At 38.6% G+C, this 23,435-nt stretch overlaps 1 protein-coding gene across 3 annotated transcripts in view; it reads right to left on the reverse strand.

Moving 5' to 3' along the window:
* BANK1 (B cell scaffold protein with ankyrin repeats 1) overlaps positions 1-23,435 on the reverse strand; it is a 156,868-nt gene that overhangs the window by 72,443 nt on the left and 60,990 nt on the right. For all 3 annotated transcript variants that reach the window (XM_075421449.1, XM_075421447.1, XM_075421448.1), the window contains exon 8: positions 16,417-16,613. In XM_075421449.1, the coding sequence (XP_075277564.1) occupies positions 16,417-16,613 (197 nt within the window). The remainder of the gene's footprint in view (positions 1-16,416; positions 16,614-23,435) is intronic.

Here is a 23,435-nt window from a genome sequence, read left to right on the forward strand (position 1 = left end):
GGCAAATTCCTTCTCCTCTTCAGAAATAATACTCTGACCTGCACTACCCTCCAATTAGATAACTGCCTAGGTCAAGTTTGCTGTGTTCAAAAAGCTATCAAGTCCCTGTTCATGATCTGAACATCAAAAGCCTGGCTGCCTTAATATTCGTTAAAGTGTGAAAAACAGCAAAAATATAGCTGTTCTTGTAGCAGATCACTGCGGCTTGCTATCACTGAAAATGACAGTTGAAGCTATGCTCAAACCTCTGCTCCAGCTATTTTTTCTTTTCTTCTTTTGTATGCTGATAAACAACACAAGCAGTATTGTATAGGGTAACCTGCAATTTCAAAAGGGCGGACTTGTTTACTTTCTTCCAGATCTAGAAGCTATTTGAGGGGTACTGTCCAAGGGTATCATCATTTACATGTACTGTGAACTCCACTGAGGGCAATAAGTGGAATTACAACGAGGAAGAGAGAGAGGTCAGAGACTCATACCTCAAAATAAAAGAGACTCTTCTGATGCAAAGGTATGAAACATTTCTCTGTGTGGAATAAGAACACGTATAGCTGAACAACAACAGCTCTATAATGTTCCAAGTCCATCAGTCAGTGCCGTATTAGCTCAGAGAAAATTAACAAGAGACTAAAAGAGTTTTACACCTTCTTAACATATCTACAGGTCGTAAATAATTAATATAAAAGCATCTTCCACAAGCTCCATAATTTTATTAGCATAAATAATTTAGGTAGCACTAAACAAAAAGGCCATGTATATAAAACCCCCACATACACGTACAACAAAATTTCCTGACTTCTACACTCTTTATCTTTCTCTAAACCTAGAAAACACTCTCCTATTATTTCTGTGTGGAAAATAAAACCTGACAGCCCCAATGGCATTCATCCTTTTTTTAATTAGTGTTGTGCTTCTCGGATCAACAGAGAAAAGAACATAATTTTGACTGAGGTAAGAAGTGACAAAGAAGACATGACACTGAAAGCACCTAACTACGACATGTTTATAGAGGGCTTGGAACTATGGAACAAAGTCATAACAAAATGCAGTAGCTGTGAATAAATTCATAAACTGGATACTTAAAAAATCCAAATAAATGGTTTGCAATGAAAATAGCAACTAGGTCTAACAAAAAACAATAATTAGAATTAACTTTTCTAACTTTGTATTCAACTGGAGGTTCAATTCTTTATCTACTGTTTCTCTGGGAACAGAATCACCTACTCACTCAGCCCAGAGGGCATAAGCTCACGTCATGGGCAAGCTGTAGCCCTGTCACTTGTTGGGCAGATGTCCACAAATCCAACTCTATTGCATTAGTAACTTTGGGATAAAGTATCAGAAATTTTGGTGTGGGAAAGACAAAATAAACATAACGATCAGGTTAGCTATCTCAATTTTACATGTGTAACGTAAGTAACTTCTATGAAGCAGAACGGGTTGAAATCTTAGTAAATCATCAGTAAAATAAGTATTAGATTTGTGCACTGGTTTCTTGTTCTCCTCTTCCTGTTGATCTCTGTTTAGCCCATAGATTAGTCTCATCTCTACGCTCCGCGTTCTGCTCAACACTGTCCTATGCTTTGCAAATAACGTTAGGACTCACCTAAATATTGCTTTGCTTCTTCCATTTCATTCTTTTACTGACTCCAGCCCTTTCTGTATAGAAATGTTAGGAAAAGAAGCTTTTCCTGAGGAAGGACTGAAGAACTTTTCTGAAGGATATTTTCTCCTTTCCAAAGGCCTAGTGGTTTCCATTCAATATGATGCTTCAAGGGCCTAGCACTCCATTTGCTGAGTATTCTCAAAGCCCAATTAAGTCTACACGAGCCGGAGTGCAAAGCACAGTGCAAGACGAAGCCCAGAGGGAGGCTGGTTTAAAGATGCCTGACACATTTACAATTTTTCTTTTTTATCAGCTTCCTGTGCATGGACATAAAGTAATAGTAAAAAGACAGAAGAAAAGAACTGACAAAGATAAAATAAGTATCTTCAAGAGCCAGTTTGAGGAAACAGCTTATTCGCATGGATACTGGGATCTCAATAAAATATCATGTTACCCAGAATGATATTTATTAAAGGCGTCTCCCAGAACTTCACGCTTCTCTAGGAATAAAATTTAGGCCTCTTCCATCTCAGTTGAACCAACCTTGCTCAGCAATAATGCCTAACCATCATGCACAGCCTGAACAAGAGAAAAAGGATTCACCATTAAGAACAGGCACACAGTTTCGTGTTCCTGCAAACAGTACTCAAAAGCTGCACATCACTTTCATGATGTTGAGTATTGTTGGTATTTTTTTGGGGTAGAATAAGTTCATTGTTTATGATCTTAAGATATCCACAATCCTAGTGTTAATGGGAAAAACCTGTAATGGAATTGCACCTCATCTCTAATCAGTACCACATAAAAAAAATGTGATTATAATTAGAAACAGATCAAAATCACGAACAGAATCTCACTTTTTGTTGGGTCAGGCACGTTACACCCACATGGCTCTGGCCTATTTCAGAGATTAGCTATGACAGGAGTAACAGAACACCAGATCTAGACTCAGAAGCCTTCAAATACCAAGAAGGCTGAGATTCTGTAGGTCCATTTCTTATAAATGGCTTCATAGGCACTGCTCTGACATTCAGTCCTCTCGGTAGCTACAGATAGCTAAAATGTGGAATAACACATGTAACGTCTGTGACTCAAATAATTTGCCTTTATCCTTCCTGTGTATCCAGATGTAGAATATGAGCATAAAGGGTCAGGGGCAATGATGGTGTTGGAATCTCTGAGCCTAGATCTCTAGTCATTTTTCCAGATCATTCAAAGTGATGGGAACAGAGGGTGTCTAATCTGTATAATATCTGTATTTACCAAATAAACTTTAAGCTTTAAAATCTGAAAAAAGTTAGCATACTCTGTGTGGGCAATGCTTAAAACATGTTGGAGCTGGGACAAAAATATTAGAATACGGTTTGGTAATTAACCATTGATATATAGGACAACAAATACTGGCAGATTTGTGAGATAATTCTAGTTGCTATTCATAATATCATGTTTAGAATCATAGAATCATTTAGGTTGGAAAAGACTTTTAATATCATTGAGTCCAGTTGTAAACCTAACACTGCCTAGTCCACCACTAAACCATGTCCTGAAGTGCCACACCTACATGTCTTTTAAATATCTCCAGGTATGGTGACTCCACCACTTCCCTGGGCAGCCTGTTCCAATGCTTGATAACCCTCCCAGTGCAGAAATTTTTCCTAATACTAAATCTAAACCAACCCTGACACAACTTGAGGCCGTTTCCTCTTGTCCTATCACTTGTTACTTTGGAAAAGAGATTGACACCAACCCCGCTACAATCTCCTTTCAGGTAGTTGTAGAAGGTAATAAGACCTCCCTTCAGTGTCGTCTTCTCCAGGTTAAACAATCCCAGTTCCCTCAGCTTCTCCAGACCCTTCACCAGCTTCATTGCTCTTCTTTAGACACATTCAAGCACCACAATGTCTTTCCTGTAGTGAGGAGTCCAAAACTGAACACAGTATTTGAGGTGTGGTCTCACCATGCATTTTAGTGCATGATGTTTCCTGTGTCTGAGTTCTAGGAAAGATCACCATGTACTTTTACATACAAGCTATACTGATATGTGAATATTACATCTAAAACAAAACTTCAAGGATATAATCTTAAAAATTACAAAATCTTTCACTAAAAACATAGAAATGCAAATGTTATGAGCCAAAGACTAGAGTAATTTTGTTAAATCACACTACTGACGCTAATTTAAAGATAGGGATGTTCATATACATTTCTTCTCAATGCTGAGACCAAAAATTGAAGAATACAGTAACCATGGAAGCATTTACTCCCCAAATTACTCAGAAACAATTCTTAAAAACGTTCCTATCCTATATACCAGCATGCTATGAGCTTGGTGTAGTACCAATAGAATCAATAACAGTTATAAGACCATTACAATAATTTGTGTACCAATCTAACAGAAAAACTTCCTCCAATCAGAAAAATCTGCAAATTAATCTAGAGCTATTATCTAAGCAAACTAGCAGTATTCAATTAACATTTCACTGCTAAATGAATTATAATGAACACAATAAAATTTCCCAAGTATTAAGTATTAGGAATGGAAATATCTGTAACTAGAGAAATCCAAAAGAAAGGTCAAATTAGAATTCTGAATATCAAAAATGACTCACAAACTTCTTAAGGCTTTGATGAATTCAAGTCTCACAAAATATCAGGGAAAATGTTTGAAACAAGCACCACGAAGCTAGGGTTCTTGGCAATTAAAATTCTTACAATCAATTTATTAACTAAACAAACTAGCAGCATTTAAATACTCCATGTGATTTCTTGTAAATGTGGGTAGATTTCCAAGTCTTCTAAAATATGTCAGCATTGTAGCTTTATTCTTCTTGATAGGTTAGATTCTGCAGTTCTGATGACTCAGCTTTTTTATGGTAATCTCCTGTTAGTCTGCAAAATACTCTACTATTTTTTGCGAAAACATTGATATCTGCAGTGACTCAGACCACTCTAAATGCAGTCTTGTGTAGAGAGCTGCTAGATCACAAACTCATGTTGAGTTCTGACTGGCCTCTGTTGCTGTAGCCCTTCACATTTACAGCAACTGTCCTCTTCTACCAAGAGCACAACCTTTTTGGTTACAGAAGCTGACAATCCATTATTAATTTGCATTATTCTGTCAATTTAGAGGATTTAATGCAGATCCAAGTATAATTCTGTAGCTATTAGCATACAGCTACTTTTTAATACCATTTTTCACTAGCCTTTTAAGAATGAAAATAATGAATGGCAGCGCTCAGATTTTTAAATCTCTATCTAATTGCGAAGCCTTTCACTCTTGCCCATATAAATATGGCCAATTTTCATATATTATTAAGTGAAGTATAGTGTTACCCAGCAAAATCAAGATTTGATATATCCAATCACTAGTTTATCTACATTTGCTGTGACAGTTATTGAAAGATCTTTTGAAGCTTTCTTAGGGAAAAGAGAATAAAAATACAGAATACATGATTACCCCTGCCCCCAGCAATATAAACAAACCTGTGTCTACTTTTCTCTAGTGAGCTAATTCTTCATAAACTATCAACAATGAATTCTTTCACTTCACCTGGCCTATATTTTTGACATATATGAAAAGTCTTTACTCTGTCTCCAATCATAAGGTTCATTTAATGCAAGTATAAAATATCTCTGCCTCTCCTGTCACAGATTTTTCTGTTCTTTAATGCATTTGTATTCTTTTGTATCCCTTATAATGCATTCATCCAAAACAGTATAAAAGCTTCCAGTCTTACCCAATTAAAAAACAGAAGAAATCCCACCTGTATAGCAGAAAAACTTCTCATTATACTAATAATAGGGAATATGCAACCTTTGTTGCTTTGTACTATTGTCATCCCTCCATAGCCCTTTTTGCAGGGGATCACAAAGTTCACTTTCCCCAAACCCAATACATATTTTTAATTTATCTTTTATAACCAGACTGCCACATACAGTGTTCAGACCACAAATACATAGCTAGCCTTGCTCTGAGTCCTCATGGACTTCAGCAGCAGTAAGGCCATTTATGATCCATGTCATTTAACACAAGCTTTTTAAAGGGATATCAACCTTTTAAAACTCTCGGAAACCTCCCAAATCTTTCTCATTTACTTGGTATAATGGCATTTATGTTTGCTAGTGGCCATGTAACATAAGCCACAAGCACCAAATTTTGACCATATGAGAATATGGTGCCACACAGTATAACTTCTTATGATGCTCACAGTCGCAGTACCTCAGAACTCCAGACACTTTGGTGATTATTTTTAGCTTCTCCATCTCTACTTAGAGCAGCATCCCTTGTCCAATGTATATTTGCACCCCTGGTGATGTTCATTTGCTGGTGCAAAAAGCCAGATTACAAATAACTCCCTAAGAACAAATTCTCAGTTCCAAGAAAGTGTAAATCCCTGTGTCTTCTGTTCCAAATCTCTTTACCTTTTTCACCTCTGCTGTGGTAGGCAGCTAAAACTTCAGTTTTTATGAAGGTACGGTTTTGTTCTTTTATGCCCTGGGTATGTCACTTCTGTTCTGTGGAATGCATGTTTTTGTTCAACAGTAGCTCACCAGCTCTGCATTTTTCCAAGGTTTCTTAAAGCCTCTGCTCATGCATTTCTACTATCCACTCTTTTTGCTGGCATCTGCTGCTTGCAGATATAGAGTGAATCACTGTTAAAAAAACCTACTCAGTTGTTTACCACCTTTCTGGAGATTTTCAACTCCTGTAACTCTTTTAACTACTCCTCCTAGTTAAGTGCCGGCTGAACAATGTGCTGCATTTTGCTCCTGGCACTGTGCGTTATTTGTTCTTCAGTATTGATCCACAGTCCTGGGTCTGATAGAAGCTTGTTTCACTGAGGGTCCAAGCTCGAACTAACCACCTCATATTTCACGAGCCACAGCACAACGCCATGCAGTCCCCATATGCTGTGTATGCACACTTGCTTCTTTGTAATTTTATTTACTAAAAAGCTAGCAAGAAATATCTTTCTCTTTGCATTACATGGGTGCATTTAATATACACAAAAGAATAAGAAATTAAAAAGAAAAAAATATTCTTTAATAATCTGGAAAACAGGAGGTGAACAGTTCTCACTAAGGAGCTCGATAATGATTGCTTCAGAATTCTGAAATTATCTATTATGGATTTTCCAGAAGGTAGCTTTTTGTTGCTTGTTCTGTAGTGCACATTTAGCTCAGGCTTACCTAGCTTTGTCTTGGTTAACTTTTCTGAAGAGAGGAATAAAGAAACCTACAAAAATCACTAGTTTTTAGAGTTATAACTTCACTGAATATGTTGTCACAACAGTGACAGGTGTCCCTAGGACAAACTGGCCAGAATTGACTGCAGATCTATACACCAGTACTAGATTTTGTCACCTTTCACCTCTTTTCCTTGCAACACAAGACTTTAATTAATTTGGAAAGCACCTTGGAGTCATATAAAGTCTCCATGGAAACTTTTGTTCAATCCTTTGACCTATTTATGTAAGACAGTAAATGCTACCAAGTGGCAGCATTTTTTTTAAAAAATGTCTCATTAAAAAGATCTTTGAAGGTTTAAGTGATCCAATTAGGAATTACACTTATAATATTACTTCTGTGCCTAGTACAGATACAGGTTTCTGCGTTTTCCTAGGTAGCCTGAAGGGAACTTGCTACTGTCTTCCATATGACAGGAGACTTCTCTGCCTACTTTCATTCTTGTGGCTCTCAGGTGGTATTTATTAACAGCAGATGAATTCAGGTGGAATTCAGAAGGCCACAGGTGGGCAACTGCAAGTCTTAAGAAGTTCTCTAATATTTCAAGGATGGCTCCCAGCTGACCCCAACACTATACAGGAGCAGCAAAATAACCTGAAGTCTCAGGAGCAAGTAAAATCATCAAGCCAATGTGGCTCATAAGATTGGCATCATCAGAGAGTGCTAAGATCCAGTTATGTGCCTCACACTCACAGTAAGAGCTGTAGAGAACTATTAACAACTTCTAACTGAGAACAACTCCCAAACCTCTGACATAAGTACCCTGCTACTGCCAGCCACATGAAGATTCTGGCATGTAGCTAATGGGGTAGAGCAAGGCTGCCCAAGTCTGCTACAGAAACAGCATACAATTTCAGTTGTAGTGATTGTGATGGTCATTAAACATGTATTATAAAGCAATCTATTAACATATTGGCTTTCTTCATGAAAGTGAACATACATATGTGTCGATCACTGCATGTTCTCCTGAGTTTGGTAGAGTGTGAGAAATCAGAAACCGTTTTCAAGTTTGCATCAAATGTAAGAAAAGGAAATGATAAATGCTAGACATCCTAGAGTTCTGGCAATGAAATACCAAACCATTTATTGTAAAAAAATACATGGGAGCAGGATGAATAGAAGGCAAAATAAACAGTGTGTCTTCTGTGCAGGGTCCTCAGACAGAACTGTGAATTTAGACTGTGCATGGCTGTGTTAAACAGAACTAACACTATGCAGGGCAGAAATGGATTTTCTTAAGCAGCTTCCATATAATGGGTTTGGTAGCTCTGAGAAATGCCTTTCCTTAATGGTCATTCTGTTGATGTAGAGCCTGAAGACAATTTTTCTAATTAAGCAATAAATTACAGCTGTGGAAAGTCTGGTAAGTCACTATTAGATCTGTGCAGAGCTCTGAACTTTCAGATTGCTAAGGACACGGCAAGCCTCTTACCTAACTTTACTCATTAATTCTTGCTTCTCAATCTAGTTTTTCTTAGGGCTTTGAGATGAGAAAGCTCCTCTCGGTCCTCACAACATCACTCAAAACGCAGGTGGTTTTGGCTCACAGATTATATTTACCACAATAACCTTAGTAGCTCCTTTCCCCTCCCTAGCTGTCCTTCATTCTCCCTGCGAAGCTGAAAACCCCTTATTACAGTTTTGCTCTGTGGTTTTCTTTGTTTCTGTTTTTTCCTTTCTGAGGGGCTGGAGAAAGGCATTGCTGATATGCTATCTTTGTGCTCGAAAGCTTGTAAGATACAACAGAGGTTTGATTCCTTCCAGATCACTGGGAGGCAGCTGAAGGGCATACTCCAGATTGTCTCACTGAGAGCATATTCTATATTAAGGTAAACCTGCTTTTTGACAGTTATACATATATCTTCAAATTGCTTAAACTGACAGAGGTAAGACCCAAAACTTGCTTCTAGACTCTCCACTGGATCAATCTCTCATTGACTGATCCCCAGCAATCATTACTTCTGTAGCAAACATGGAGGTAAGCAGATTATTTTAGATCATTTCACCTCTTCTTTTGCATTGGAAGGGCTTCCACGATGTCTGTGTTTGAGGAAGAAGAAATAAAATGGCAACCTTCTCACCTAATAATACAGTTACTGGAACAGTCAGTGCGTGAAAGTTCATGGAAAGGTGAAAGGAATAATTATTTTAGTGGACAACTATGGGGTAGATACTTCTTGGGAAAATGTCTTCCTTGACCTCCTGCAACGTGTTTGTAACTCAGGTAGAGGATTCATGTCCTCGTGATGAAAACAACACACTACATAGTGACTAAAACTTCTCAACACCCACAAAAATCTCTAGCCTGATGAATCCTTCCTATGCCTCTAGTTTCAGTGGTATCTTAACTAGCTGAATAGAGAAATTACATCTTATACAGAGCAGTATTTCATGTCAAATTTGTTTGTTCACTTACCATGAGAGGTTAAGCAGAAGCAGCTCATTTACTTTGAAAACACTCATTATTCTACATATTTTTACCATATACCTGTTAACACCTCCTCAGGCTAGTGTAGCGTCTTTATCTACCTGAACATATTTATTTCCACACCTCTCAAAACAAGTGGAGGCCAGGTCTGACATAGGCATGCCATTGATTTCCACAACACCACAACATGGTCACTTTTGTTTTCTCTCACTTCTATGAAGTATTGTATTTGCATTTTTCATTAACACAAACAGCTCAGCCAAATGTTTTTCACATGTTCAAATGGATTCAGAGCCTAAAAATGCAGATGAATGATTCTTCTCAGCCTAAATACCACTTTGGAAAAAACTGGAGACTCCCTACCTCATCTTCCCAAAAAGTCTCTTAGCCAAGTTTCTTTGCTGATGTTGCCCTGTCAACACAACAGTCAGAAGGACCTCTGGAAATCTCTTGGTTTTACAATCCTAAATATTTTTAAGAACAGTGGTATCATTACAGAACGCTTTTTCATTTCTCTGCTTCTAATTCACAAGCATTTTGCCTGAAATTCCATTAGTATTCAAGTTTCCCTTAAAAATTGTAAAGGCTTTTTGAAACAGTGAATTGCAAATAACTGACTTCCACTGTGTAACTGCTATAGTTACGGAATATCAAAAGATGAGACAAAATACCAGACAATTCTTCGGAAAAACCATCCTAGTTCATTTTAAATTACACACAAATTTCAATAGGCATCTCATACAGAAGGAAGGTTTCTAAATCTGCAGTTCCAATTATCATTCTTTTCGCAGGCAGGTTGTGCTCAATTGCATAGTTATGACAGAAGATTTAATCTCAGTTAAGGTGCAAGGTTCTAGCCTGAATAAAAGTCTACACAGAAACTTCAAAAATGTGTTTAGTATAATGACTGTGATTTTTTAAAAATGAGAAATCTAGCCTTTTCTCCTTAAAGCTAAGCTTTTCCATGCTCAGTCTGTACTTTATCTCTTCACTGAAAGACAAATTGTCTGACCTCCAAAGGCAGTATTTGCTGGCAAGTTATTATAACAGGGAGTATGTCCCTCTGAGAACACGTGAAAGTGAGAAGAAAGAAACCTTGTCAGCCAGCAAAAATAAAAATAATAAACTCCCTAAACCAAATCTTCAACATAAGATACCAAGCACTGATATTGGGAAGCCTCTCCACAAGAAATTTTGGAAAAGAAAGAAAATCCAGTGAACAAACATCTGATGAAAATCATAGGATAACATTTGCGTATCAGCTGGCAGAAGCTCACAGGACTTAGCTGGAGTTCCTCAAGAAATTAAAGAATTTGATTTGTGAATATCCAGTCACTAAAAAAATACCAAAGAATATGTTCACTTATTCCAGTGGAGGGCCACAAAGATGATCAGAGGGCTGGAGTATCTCTCCCATGAGGACAGGCTAAGAGAGTTGGGGCTGTTCAGCCTGGAGAAGAAAAGGCTCTGGGGTGAACTTCTAGCAGCTTTCCAGTACCTGAAGGGGGCCTACAGGAAGGATGGAGAGGGACTTTTCACAAGGGTGTGTAGTGACAGGACAAGGGGGAATGGCTCTAAACTAAAAGAGGGCAGATCTAGATTAGGTATTAGGAAGAAATTCTTCACCATGAGGGTGGGGAAACACTGGAACAGGTTGCCTAGAGAAGCTGTGGATGTCCCTCCCTGGAAATGTTCAAGGCCAGGTTGGATGGAGCTCTGAGCACCCTGGTCTAGTGGAAGATGTCCCTGCTCATGGCAGAGGGGTTGGAACTGGATGATCTTTAAGGTCCCTTCCAACCCTTACCATTCTGTGATTCTATGATTCTATTTAAGCAACTTCCAGGGTACCAAAGGCTGCACATAACCAACACTTCTGAACATTAAAATGTTGCGGCAAGAATAAAATCCCAGGAGGCTTAATCTTCCTGAATATGACACATTCAGCAGCACTGTTGTTAGTAAAAGAACGGAGAAATTAGCGACCCAAAGTGCTGGAACAAAGAATTATGCCTATACCAAAGCATAAATGCCTAAACTGGTTATCAGTGTGACCTCCAATTTTAAATGGTTAGGTCACAAATTGAGCATACTCCTTTCATTATACCTAGAAATTTTCTTTAATCTGTTTTTTTAAACTGACTAAAATATTCCTTTGTGTGCTGGATCAGAACTTCATTTAAGTAATTTCTTTGTTTTCTGGAGGCCAAACCTTTATGTAGGCTTAGAAGACCACAGCTGGCAACAAGAACAACGAGCTAGTGTCAAAGCAGCTTTCAGGGCCAGAGCATACTCAGAAGATAAACATCTGAAACAGGGCCCCAGTGTCAGAGGAAACTACTGCAGCTTAACAAGGTACTTACTACCTATCACGGGTACTGTAACAACTGACTGCAGATATGTTTCGAGCCTGTGGCTAACTGAAAGCAAAAGTACTTTGGCCTTTCTTACTGGTGTTAGAGCCATCGGCTGGATCAACTAAACTCAAAAGGCTCAATTGTTTCCCCTGTTCAGATGCTCCGAGACAAGGACTTCTGCCAGTATTCCTATTGAATGTCTCTGACTAGTCTTAAATTCACACACTTGATTCAGGCAATTCAACCTGAAAGCAATTATGGAAAATATTCAAGTACTTGGTTCTACAGAGGAATAAAATCACAAGAAAAAGTAACAATTCAGGATGTTACCACAGAATGTTAAGTGATGTTCCTCTTTTATGCTATAGAAGAGGGAATAACTTCATCTAAACTATAATGAAACACGTAGAAATTAGAAATAAATGTCCATTTAGGTGGCTTTGTGCTAAAATTTAAGAAAAATACAATTTGCTTAATAAACTGCTGGCACATTTGAAACTCAGCTTTATCATAATCCTCATTAAAGACTCGTTTAGGGACAGCTCCATCAATTTAGTACCTTTAACACAAATGGATCAAGTCTTGCAGTGTTCCCTTGGCACAAAGGAAATGTTTTCAAGAATTGTTTGAAATGCAGGATTCTGACAGAGAAGGCAGACACTATTACTTGTGGGAGCACACATTTATGCAGGTTCTTAAAGGGTTTGATGTTTTAGCATGTAATGACCCTGCATACAACATTGGTACTAAAAGGGGAAAATCTCTTCCCCCTATTCATACAGCTGTATCAACACAAGCATGCCAGATGTGATCCTTCCCTTGTGCTTTGTTTTGACACAAATCCAGTGATCAGCTCCCAGCATGTCTACCAGGCACTCCAGATCTGCCTTCTGTGGCTGTAACGCTCCCCACATCAACGCTATCGGCGTCCAGTTCCAGAAAAGGGGTTTTCCCTTTAAACAAGGACAGGGAACTCCTGCCATACAGATGATCCAGTGTGCAAGTCAGCCAGCTCCTACAGCTCACTTCTGCCAACAGAACCCTGAGCACCTCTCCAGTAAGGCTGCTGGACATGGGAGCTGAAGGGCCTTACCAGCAAAGCTGCATCACCAAAAAGCCCTGAGCACAGATCAGCTCACCAGCCACCAGAGTGGGCTGCACAGCCACGCCCTGGGCTTGAAGGTAGAAATAGCAGGTCTGGTGTTCTCCTTTCTTTTGCTTCTCTCTCTCTCTAACCATCTCAGGGAATTGTTACTCCCCTAAGGATTCTCAGCACAAAGGCAAACGAAAGACACTTTCCAGGATTTTGGACAAACTGAACATATGTTTTAATACACTCATTTTTCTAGAACCCTATTGATCTTTAAGATAGAAGTGACAAATTACTGTGTATATTTTGGGGCTATTCCTTAGAGGAATGGCAAAACACAGGTAACCATTTTAAAACAGTGAGAGGTATACCACGTACAAAAGTACTACTGTAACAACGAGCAATTTCAGTACTCCAGCTGTAATGGAAAGTTCCTGGAATGTGGCTAAACTAAATTTTGCTTGGCTCCGAGCCATGCAAATATTTCTTTTCTACGTTCCCATCAATTACAGAAGTACAGTAAGTGTTTATGTTCTTAAGTGCACTATTACAGGGGACACAAATAAGCCATTTTTCATCCAGTGGTTGGAGCTAACATTTCTAAAATACCGTATTACACATTTGGCAGACTGGAAGCATGCTCCAGTTTTCACTTGTGTTGCATTTGTAAGCCATGTCCTTTGAATCCACCGAAAGTGGGTAGTACAACTATATGTCCTAACCAGACTACACATGCTTACGATGGTAGCAGAGTTGTTTTTACTTCAGTACTGGTACAAGTATTCACATTTGGGAGAGCAGTCGTCATGAGCAGAGAACACCTGTTGTTCACTGTTTACTTGCAAACAATAGCAGCGATGTACCACGAAGGAACCATTTTAATGAAAAATTACATTGTATAAAGTCAGTTACCATTATAAATCCATGGTTTAGATTGATAATTTTATACCGAGACTTTATTAAGACATTTACTAATCTTACTAAAAAAGAAAAGCTAATTAGAGGTATGCACATACTTTTCACACTTTTTACAGTGAAATATATCCTCACAAACACTGCCTTCCATCACTGACAGTTTACCAAAACGTAAAAAGACTACAGAATTGAAACATACTCTCTCAATGCTTATCAGTTGTAGTCTGCCTGTACCATGTATGCTTACTTCTCCCCTTACAGAGGCCCCAAACTATAGCATGAGGTTGAATAAGAGCGCATTTCTAAGGATAAAAAGAAAATTTCCCGTTTTCTGAAGCCTCCAGTCCCATGTGGGGTGCACAACAAAGACACATTTGAAGTGCAGTGGGGTGAGTTTCTACAACACTACCATAAAAAATAAATGTCCTACAGAATTAACCATTATCATTAAACATGATAAGTTAACCATGGAAACTATATTTCCATGCTCAACTCTGACTCATATTGACCATCTTCAAAAAGAAATCTAGGTATCTCACTGAGAGTTAAATATAACCTTATTCACATTCTGCCTAGTCTTACCAATCCTTTACACATAGCATGTACTGGGGGTACCTGACCATACAAAGATGGCATCTAGCCAGATCCACATGTAGGGGTGTTCGGATGTTCCATTCTATTCAAGGCAAATTGGTAAACTCCAAGGGCCAAGAGGCCTGACCTTATGCATCAGACTGCTACTAGCAGGAGCTCTCTGACAGGTGCAAGGATGACAGAAAACCAGGGCAATTAGAAATTGTTAAATGTGAAATTACTAACATGTTGATCCAGGAAGACAGCCTAATTTTGTGGACAGCTTTATACTGGATGGTAAGGAGGAACACACTTTCTTCAGTTAAATTTGATCTCAGCTACAGTATCAAGAACTGAGGTAAAAGCATTAACTCTGTAGTACAACACCCCATTGCACTCCATTGACAGAAAAAACTCTGCAGTGCTTTTGAGGTCTGATCAGATTCATTGTCTGGTAAATGCAAGGAAATATTCCATCACTTCAGAAAAGACACCAGATCACATCCTCAATTAGGTATGAGCTTTCTTTAACATTATTAGAAAAAGGAGAAATACCTGCTTTGCAGATAGTCTCCCGCTCTCAGTGTTTTCAGAGCCTGTATCAATAGCTGTTCAACAACAACAAAAAGTTAAACAGCATATTCTCATTCAGCATCTTGACCAGTGCCAAAATGCCTTAATTTCAGGCTCTAGGGTCTCCAATTTTCTTTCCTTTGACTCACTGAAAAAAAAATCAGCTCATAAAACACTGCTAAATCCATCTTCATGGTTCAACACTGACCACAGAAAATTTGTCTTCAGTTTTCCCAATGTCTCTCCTTCACCTTTATATTAGATGCCAACTGTATCAAATAAAATACTTGATCAATCCCTATGTCCTTGCTCTAGAATTTTAATAACTAACCTCAGTCAGCCAGTGTTTCCATTCTTTACGATATCTCTTTCCAAATTAAACTACCCTTAGGTTTCTTGCCTTTTCCTCCTTAGTCGTGCAAAACATTCTCCCCTATATAATCAAAACAGGTATTATCTTGTATTTCTTCAAATGCCATCGTTCATCTTTGTCTATCCATGGTTACATCAAGATGACTGGTTTACAGAAAAGTGAAACTTCTGGCTTTCTCACTCCTTGTGTTTTCTCCTCTCACGTGTCTGTCCTTAACATTTGTCTGTGAACACGGAGCCCGACACACACACACACAAAAATCACACCATCAGCAAAGCTGCGCCAGGTCTTCATAACACAGGCTTACTTATACCAACATTCGTGTCCTGTCTTTCTTTTGATATATGATTTACCTGATTTGTTCTCCAGGCTTTAAAACCTCGAGGGCAAGAATTATCATCTCTGCTCATATTATGGTTAGAACAATAAAGACTTAAAACAGGTTAAAGCTCTCAAACGTTACTATGGTACATTTCTTTGTATACTGCCAATTCTGTTAGATTTTATTGGCAATAGTTTGCATGCTAGAACTATGCACAGACCTGGAAACATTCAAGACCAGGTTGGACAGGGCTCTGAGCAACCTGACCTAGTTAGTGGTGTCCCTGCTCGCTGCCAGGGGGTTGGACTAGATGACCTCTAGGGGTCCCTTCCGACCCAAAACTTTCTATGATTTCTATGATTTTTTTCTCTTACTGTCTTTCAGGTGGAAAGGCAACTATTGCCCAAAACCCCTCCTGCACATCCAGCTTTAGAAAGATTTACTCCTAACAACAAAGGGTGGTAAAATTTAGCCTTCCTTCACACTGGAGTGGACAGCCAAGGCAGGGTAACCACTCTTTGTTGAATGCTGTATGGCAATGCTAAGAGCGTTCAGAGTCACTTTTAAAGTGACTTTTAAAGAAGTCTTTATCTCCTACTCTAGATGGTTGGGGTACACTACTTGCAATATAACCACTGTTTGGGCGCTGAAAGCACCAATCTAGTTAGGCCACATGAGGTACTTCTGACTCACTGTTCTTCCACTACATGCCTAAAATTCAAGCAGCGCAAAAACTCTGATCTCCATTATGACAGTGCACAAAGAAAATGGCTGTACCCCATTTTGGCCCCTCTTTCTGAGACAGGAGGAGTATAATAATATTTTCAGACAGAAGGACTAAAACATAGTAGGCTTTACAGGAGAAGATACTATGGTATTTCAGTAGTACAACACCATAGTCCCCCAGTGACATATGAAAAAGCATATGGACTTACTGATAATTCTTTGATTAATTTTCTTAGTTCCCTGTGCCCGTTCTTCTCAGCGATACTTGCTGGATCATCTCCATATTTGTTGGTTATTTTGCAAGCCTGTGTGGCCTCAGGACAATTGAGCAGAAACGTTGCAAGGTTCTTTAATCCAAATCTGGCTGCACAGTGAAGGAGAGTAGGAAATTCTTCCAAATGGCTATCTGTATGTGGAAACAAAGTCTTCATAAATAACAGTTTTGCTTTTATAGAACACCTTCTTTTACAAAAGTCCTCTGAATATTAGTGCTACAGAATCACAGTTATCAAACTGCCAATACAGAATTGGCATCCAAAGAAAAATTTCTCCAACAATTTTACAATTCACACACATATTTTAATAAAGGAGCCTTTAGCTTAACTGAGAAATCTCATTTCTTTCTGACAAAGGGATTTTAGAGCACTTTTGTTTTATTGAGAAGTAAGTTTTCTTGCAAGGGGAAGAAAACTCTACAGCCAAGACATGCTTTTGCTTAGGTATATATTATTTAATGCTTTAGGAATCTTTTTAATCTGAGACATTTGAATGGGACATTTTTATAGGTTTGCAGTGCTATCTTTTCATATTAAAAGACATTTCTGAAAATTCACGACTACCAGAGACTTGCAAAAATTTGCTTATTCCTGTAACGAAAAATCGGACAATTTAAAGATGAATGTATTGGATAATAGTTTTTAGGATTGACCTGAAATAGCATGATATTAATTTCTATCACAGACTTTATTTTTCACCTTGGAGAACTGGGACAAAGCTAAACTGAAGTCAGTTTATCATTTCAGCATAGTCTCGTATTCTGAGTGGCCACAAGTAACATACAACAACAAAAAAAGAGAGATCAAGCATAAACAATACTTCCCTCAGCCTTCAAACTCTACTTTCTACTCACTTGTGATATGTTGAGTAGTGATTTGTCTATGTATCAGCACACAGTGTATCTCTTTTCCAAGTACGCATCCTGCTTGCCCCAGGCACCACCAACTTCTTGCACCCTCAGGGTCTTTTGGCAGTGTCTTTACTACCCACTGTGAGAAGCGCTGCTTCTAGTTTGTTTTGAACCTGGCTCCTGCTAGCTTCAATTGATAGTCCGTAATTCATCTTACTCTCCATCTCTGTCTGCCCTCTCTGCACTTCTAGTGGTTTACTCCTTCCCAGAATTTCTTTCTTGAAGAGCTCCAGTCTACTTCATTGTGCCTTGCAGAGAATCAACTCCATCACCCCCACTGCTCTTTTCTGAACCTTTTCCAGCTTTAATGTAACTATTTTGAGACGACAGAAGAGCTGCACATGATACTCCACTCGTGCGTGAACCATGCAATTTATGCATTGTCATAATTATGTCCTGTTTGTTCACTATTCCTTTTCTAATAATTCCTAGTATTTCATTTGCCTTTTGATCTGCTGCCTAGCAACAAGTTATGTTATCATGGAACTGCGTGGTCTTATTCCTCAGTGCTAATAGCCTGCTCAAAGTCTCTCAATTTTGTATGACAACATAGGGCTGCTTTTTCTACTTGCATCTTTTTACCTACAATGAATATGACCTGACATTTTACTACACAATTATGAAATCTCACAAGGCCTTTCCTCCATTTTTTTTCCCCAATTAGCCCTCCTCTTTACTACTCTGAAAACTTTGTATCACTAGCCTAAGTTTTTTCTAACTGTCTGCTTCCTGGTTTTGGCCAGTTATTCATCCATGCCCAATCAATTACTGACTGGATCAGGCTTTCTGACTCTCACAAAAAACTACAAGCAATCTAAAAAGCAAAACTTCACATTACAGAAAATCTATGTTATTACAATTTTTATTAATCTGTCTGGTAGAGACGACACAATAAGCTGCTTATAGTTCTCAAGGTCCCCAGAGAAATTGCGTTTTGGCATCACAGTTACACCTTCTAGTACTACAGAACTGAAAACTTGTAGACTGCTGTTAGAAATCCAGCTATTTTACTTTTAAATTTCTTCAGAGGTCTTACTGAATACGAGTTAGTGCCGGTAATCTCTTTGTGCTCAGTCTGCCCATTTTTGCTATAACTTCATGATTCCTTCAACTCCAGACAGTCTCTTTCTGTGACTCCCAACCAGGACTATAGCTTGGGAATCTACACAGTTTCTTCTAGCTTTCTTGAGTTCTTTTTTATATCCCAGTCATTAGTTGTCCAACAGACTAGCCAGCACATTTTCAGCTTTTCGTGTGCTGGAAGCAAGGCTTAGTAGTAGCTATGACTCCTCTTGGAATTCTGTTAGCTGCCAGTCTTTAATAAAACTTTCTCACTTCTACATTCCTTTACATATTAAAATCTGGCTCAGCAAATTTTAATATGTAAAAGAATGCAGAAGTGAGAAAGTGGTGGTGAATTTGTGTACCTTCCCCCCCACCCCTTTTTGCTCCTGCAGAATGTTAATACTGTAGACAGTAAAACCTCACCCCACCATTAGATAGAAGGATTCAAATAACACGAACAGCTCTTGGTATAGGCATGGCTAAGAACTGATTGACCAGAAAAATTGTTAGGACAATTCTTGACTGAATTTTGGACAAAGAATGTTCCACCACTATCCCACTTCAATATTGCTTTGACACAAGGTATTTGAGAGGGATACACTTTAGTAGAAAGTCACATTAACAATCCTAAAATGTTTCTTAAATAAATTGAGTGTTGCCTGACTTATTTCCACCAGGCAACCAAAAATCCAACCAAGAAACTGTAAATACACAGCACCTGTGTAAATCAAGTCACTTATTTCAGAAGCCTTGGCAGGCTGAGCTTCTGTCGACAAGGATATATGTTTTAGCTCATATTCCTTTGTGTTTGCAGCATGCTTCAACATACTTTGAGTTACAATAAGCAATCTTAAAACAGTACAGCAGCTAAAGTTTTTGAGAGAAGTAGGTGCCACACAACTTCTTTACGCCATATTGCTCAACATTTTAACGGAAGTTCCACAAACTGGACTTAATTCTGTAATTAGAAGAATTATAAATGTTACCCCAGAGTATAGCCATTTGACTTCTTGTTTTTGTCTATACTTTGCTAACCACAGGAAAAAACTAACCCCTCTCCCTCTCTCCCAATCAAGGCAAATATATATCAGCCTAAGGAGCTGTCACACGAGCAGTAAAAATGTATGCAAGCAATTTTAAGGCTGGGATGACAGCGTCAAAGCTAAGTGTATTTTTACACATTACACAGGACTCTCTTAAACAAAAGAAAGTGTCCAAGCCCAACCTAGTACTTCAAAAATCATCCACAAATCATCAACAAATTTCTTAGTGCTTCTGTATTTTGCTACTTTTTTTTTTTTTTGAGATGTCCAGCAATGAAATAGGTGTTGAGCAGTAATTTTGAAGTAAATTACATGAACTCTAATAATAGTCTGCTTCCTGTTAGCAGATTCTAAAAGGTCAAACATAGTCAGTAGAAAGAGCCTTAACAAAGTATTAATAACATACTCTCAAAGGATTTCCACTCCATGCTAATGAAACCTGAAACAATTGGTTACAAATCCTTAAGAGGAGTCAAGTCTATATTAACAATGGACTGGATGCTATGATCTCGTCATCAATATAAGAAGAGTCAGTGGTATTCATAAGCCTGTTCTAGGCTGATGTCTGAGTTTTCAGAGTAACACCAAACAGAGGTATTGCAGAACCAGCTTCAAAAACTCTTCAGCTCCTCCACAGTTGAGCTGTTTCTTCTGGTCACCACTCTGCTCCTCCCTAGCTGGGTTTGATATTCAAGCAGTATTGCCACACTTACATACTTTGAACATTACAGGAGACTACATCATTAACAAATGAAATACCTCAGCCAGCCACAGAGAATGGTAAACATCAGTAAATCGACTTCCTAAAACAAAGGGGGTTTTATATTATTCCTTGCAGTAAGCAGAAAAAAGAGGCTGACTTCAGGTATGGAATCTTTAACATCAGCACTGGTAACGAGATCTTTCACATAATGCTCAAACAAAACATAAGCAAAACAAATGTTTTTAACATCACATAAACAATATTAAAACCCTTTCACCAAGAACAGGAGATAGAAATAGTTTCATTTGTTTCTTACTTTGACAATGAGTATTCAGATAAATCTGACCTGTACACCTTCATAATGATTTGGGTTACGTGAGCTTTGTTATAAAATCACACAGCTTCAAAATGTTGGTTCTAGTTATGACTATGGCTGAAGAAGCCATTGAGGACCGGGCTACTGCTACACACCAACATATCAGTCAGCAACTTTGTGCAACAATGGAACAAAATTCCATACATGTATGCAGATACAAGCAGGATTGTTTTTATTTAGTAGCAGAGGGATTTTGTTTTGTACAAGATCTAGTGAGATCTTAGATTGAAAGACAAGTTCCAAAACGGTTCACTTTAAACAAGCATCAATGCTACCATCACTATTACATCTCTGAACAAAGAAGCTACAAGGATTACATTATTTTCTTGGGAGTGTGTTAAATCTAAAGACTGAACTTCATTATTGAAGTGTTAATTCCAGGATATGAATCTTGCTTGAGACATGAATCTACTGTCAGCTGTTATAAACAATTTCATCTTTTCTATCTTTTCACGGCATCCACTTCAAAAAAACGCATAAAAGGGAAAGGTCTGTTCACAAAGCAATTCAAATGGCTTACTTTCACACTATGAATTTCCACCCCATGGTTGAAACAGTGGCAACAGACAAGAATGCCATCAAAAGACCCGAAGTCCAGACAGGACAAATAACATAAGTTGCAGTGTGATTACAAAATTATTGTAACCTATCTCCTAATTTCATTCAAGAGTTCTCTCTGCAACATCTATTGTTACAGATAAATTTAAATACTACCGTGAAATCCATTTCTATAACAAATATTACTTTATTATCTTTAAATAAATGAATAACTGACCCTTGAATTGAAAGTCTTTTAGCAGTACAAAAAATGATGGCATAATGAAATTTTAACCGGAATTGAATGCTCTGGGGGGGAAAAAAATCATCACTTTTATACCATTATTGGTACACAAGTAATACAGAACAAAACTGGCTACCTGAAGTATTTTATACAAAATAAATTTGTATAAAATAAATAATTTTGTAAATATTGCTAAGCTTGCACTATGACCAGATTTTTAGCCATAAGCCTTCCATGAAATTAAACACAGTTCCTTTTTAGTAACATAACTGTATGAACACACTCTTCTTCCCAGCAAAGATTTAGCAAAACACAGTATTGACACCACACTGGATTTTTGCCAGGCCATGCAACATAATACATAATAGCACTGTCGGCTAGTGGACATAATCATAAAACATAATACATAGTCACATTCAAAAGTTCGAAGTCCTTTCCTTCAGACATTACTGAACTTCTTGGTGCTTCTACTCTTCTCAAAATGAGCAGAACCCAAAGACCTATTTTCTTGTGCAAAGAAATTTGACCTACACAGGCCTCACACAGTAGGGTCATTACATGGACACTTGCTAGAAAAAACACATATCAGATGAGCACACATATGCCTTCTGGGTCTTCCTACTGTATAGATGCATTAAGAGTGAAGAGCTGTCTGAAAACAGCTGATGCCTGTCACACAACTCCTACCACCCTAAGCTGGCAATGCCGGCTAACAAAACTCACCATCGTGCTCTCCTCAGCCAGGTGTCCCTACTCCTAAAGGAATAACTGAAAACTCTTCTCTGTTGACAACAAACACAGGCTTGTAACTCAAGAGACCACCTGGAGACACTCTTCCTTTAAGGAATCCAAATGTCACTGAACCACAACATCATACTGTTCCCAGTACCCTACTTTGGATTTCAGGTGCTTTCTTCTGGGCACGATCATATTCCATCTCTGGCCTAGGGTAGGTACTGACAATGCTGGGATCGAAGTGGAGAAAGCTCTGTTTAGGTCTCTTCTCCCTTCCCCTCGAGGAATTAATGCTAGGCATGAGACAGATCTGCTTGCTGCGGCAAAGTTAGAGATTCAACAACAAACAATGCAAGAGGAAAAAGCTTACAGCCACGATGACTGCTGTTTCTGTATTCCAGTCAGCCGTGAACAGTTTCAGACATCAAACTGTACCAGCTGCTCCCACAGATGGTTCATGTATACCACGTGATGTGGAGGGAAGGAGCCACACAAATACCAGAAACTTGTGAGAAAGCAGGTATGCAGCTTTGTCTATTGGTCATGGGCTTTGAGATTCCATTTCATTTAATTATCACAACACTTTTGCACCATAAAAGTGTCTTCAGGTTCAGGGCAGACAGAAGCGCACTGTTTTTCCTTTAGTTATGTAGATCATCAGCTAGGATCAGGAGGCCCCTGACTTGCCACCTTGCCCCGCCACCCACTAAATGCCTTGCAACTACATCTTTTCCAGGTATCAATATACGGTGGTATATTGATAAAATACAGAAAATAAGCAAGCCCTCAGTCCACAGGCACTAACCTCATGTCACTTTCAGTTGCTATGGCACCACGAGCCTTGCTCTCAGCAAGGGAGGACCTCTGCATCTTCTTTCAAGTGTTGTGCAGGATCAGTAGCCCATTAGTACAGACACATGCAAAGACTTTACTGAGTGGTTCAAACAGACAGATTTAATTCTGCCCATGAAACAGAAGTCTGGTGCTATCAAGTTGTGATACAAGGCAAAAAGTTATTGTGAGGCCCATCAGATGACCGTACTCAGCTTTTAACACTCATATTTAAGACAGCTTTTAACACTCTGATTTTTGCAAAGCATTTTCAGACAACACAAGTGGCAGCCCCATGTACTTACACGAATTAGGATGCAAACTTCATGGGCCAAACTTTCCAAGTCTTGCTGATAGAAAACTCTGAACTATTGAGCTGTTTGAGGCCACCCTGGTACAACCGCTCACTTGGCAAATGCTATACCAACAGCTGCAATGGCTGCTGTTCGTTCAGCAACCCCAGTAACACTTCAGTGCCCATTTTTGTATGCAGCTGTGGCACCAGTAG

This window comes from Opisthocomus hoazin, chromosome 5 (genome assembly GCF_030867145.1).
Source record: "Opisthocomus hoazin isolate bOpiHoa1 chromosome 5, bOpiHoa1.hap1, whole genome shotgun sequence".
Taxonomy (NCBI): Eukaryota; Metazoa; Chordata; class Aves; order Opisthocomiformes; family Opisthocomidae; genus Opisthocomus; species Opisthocomus hoazin.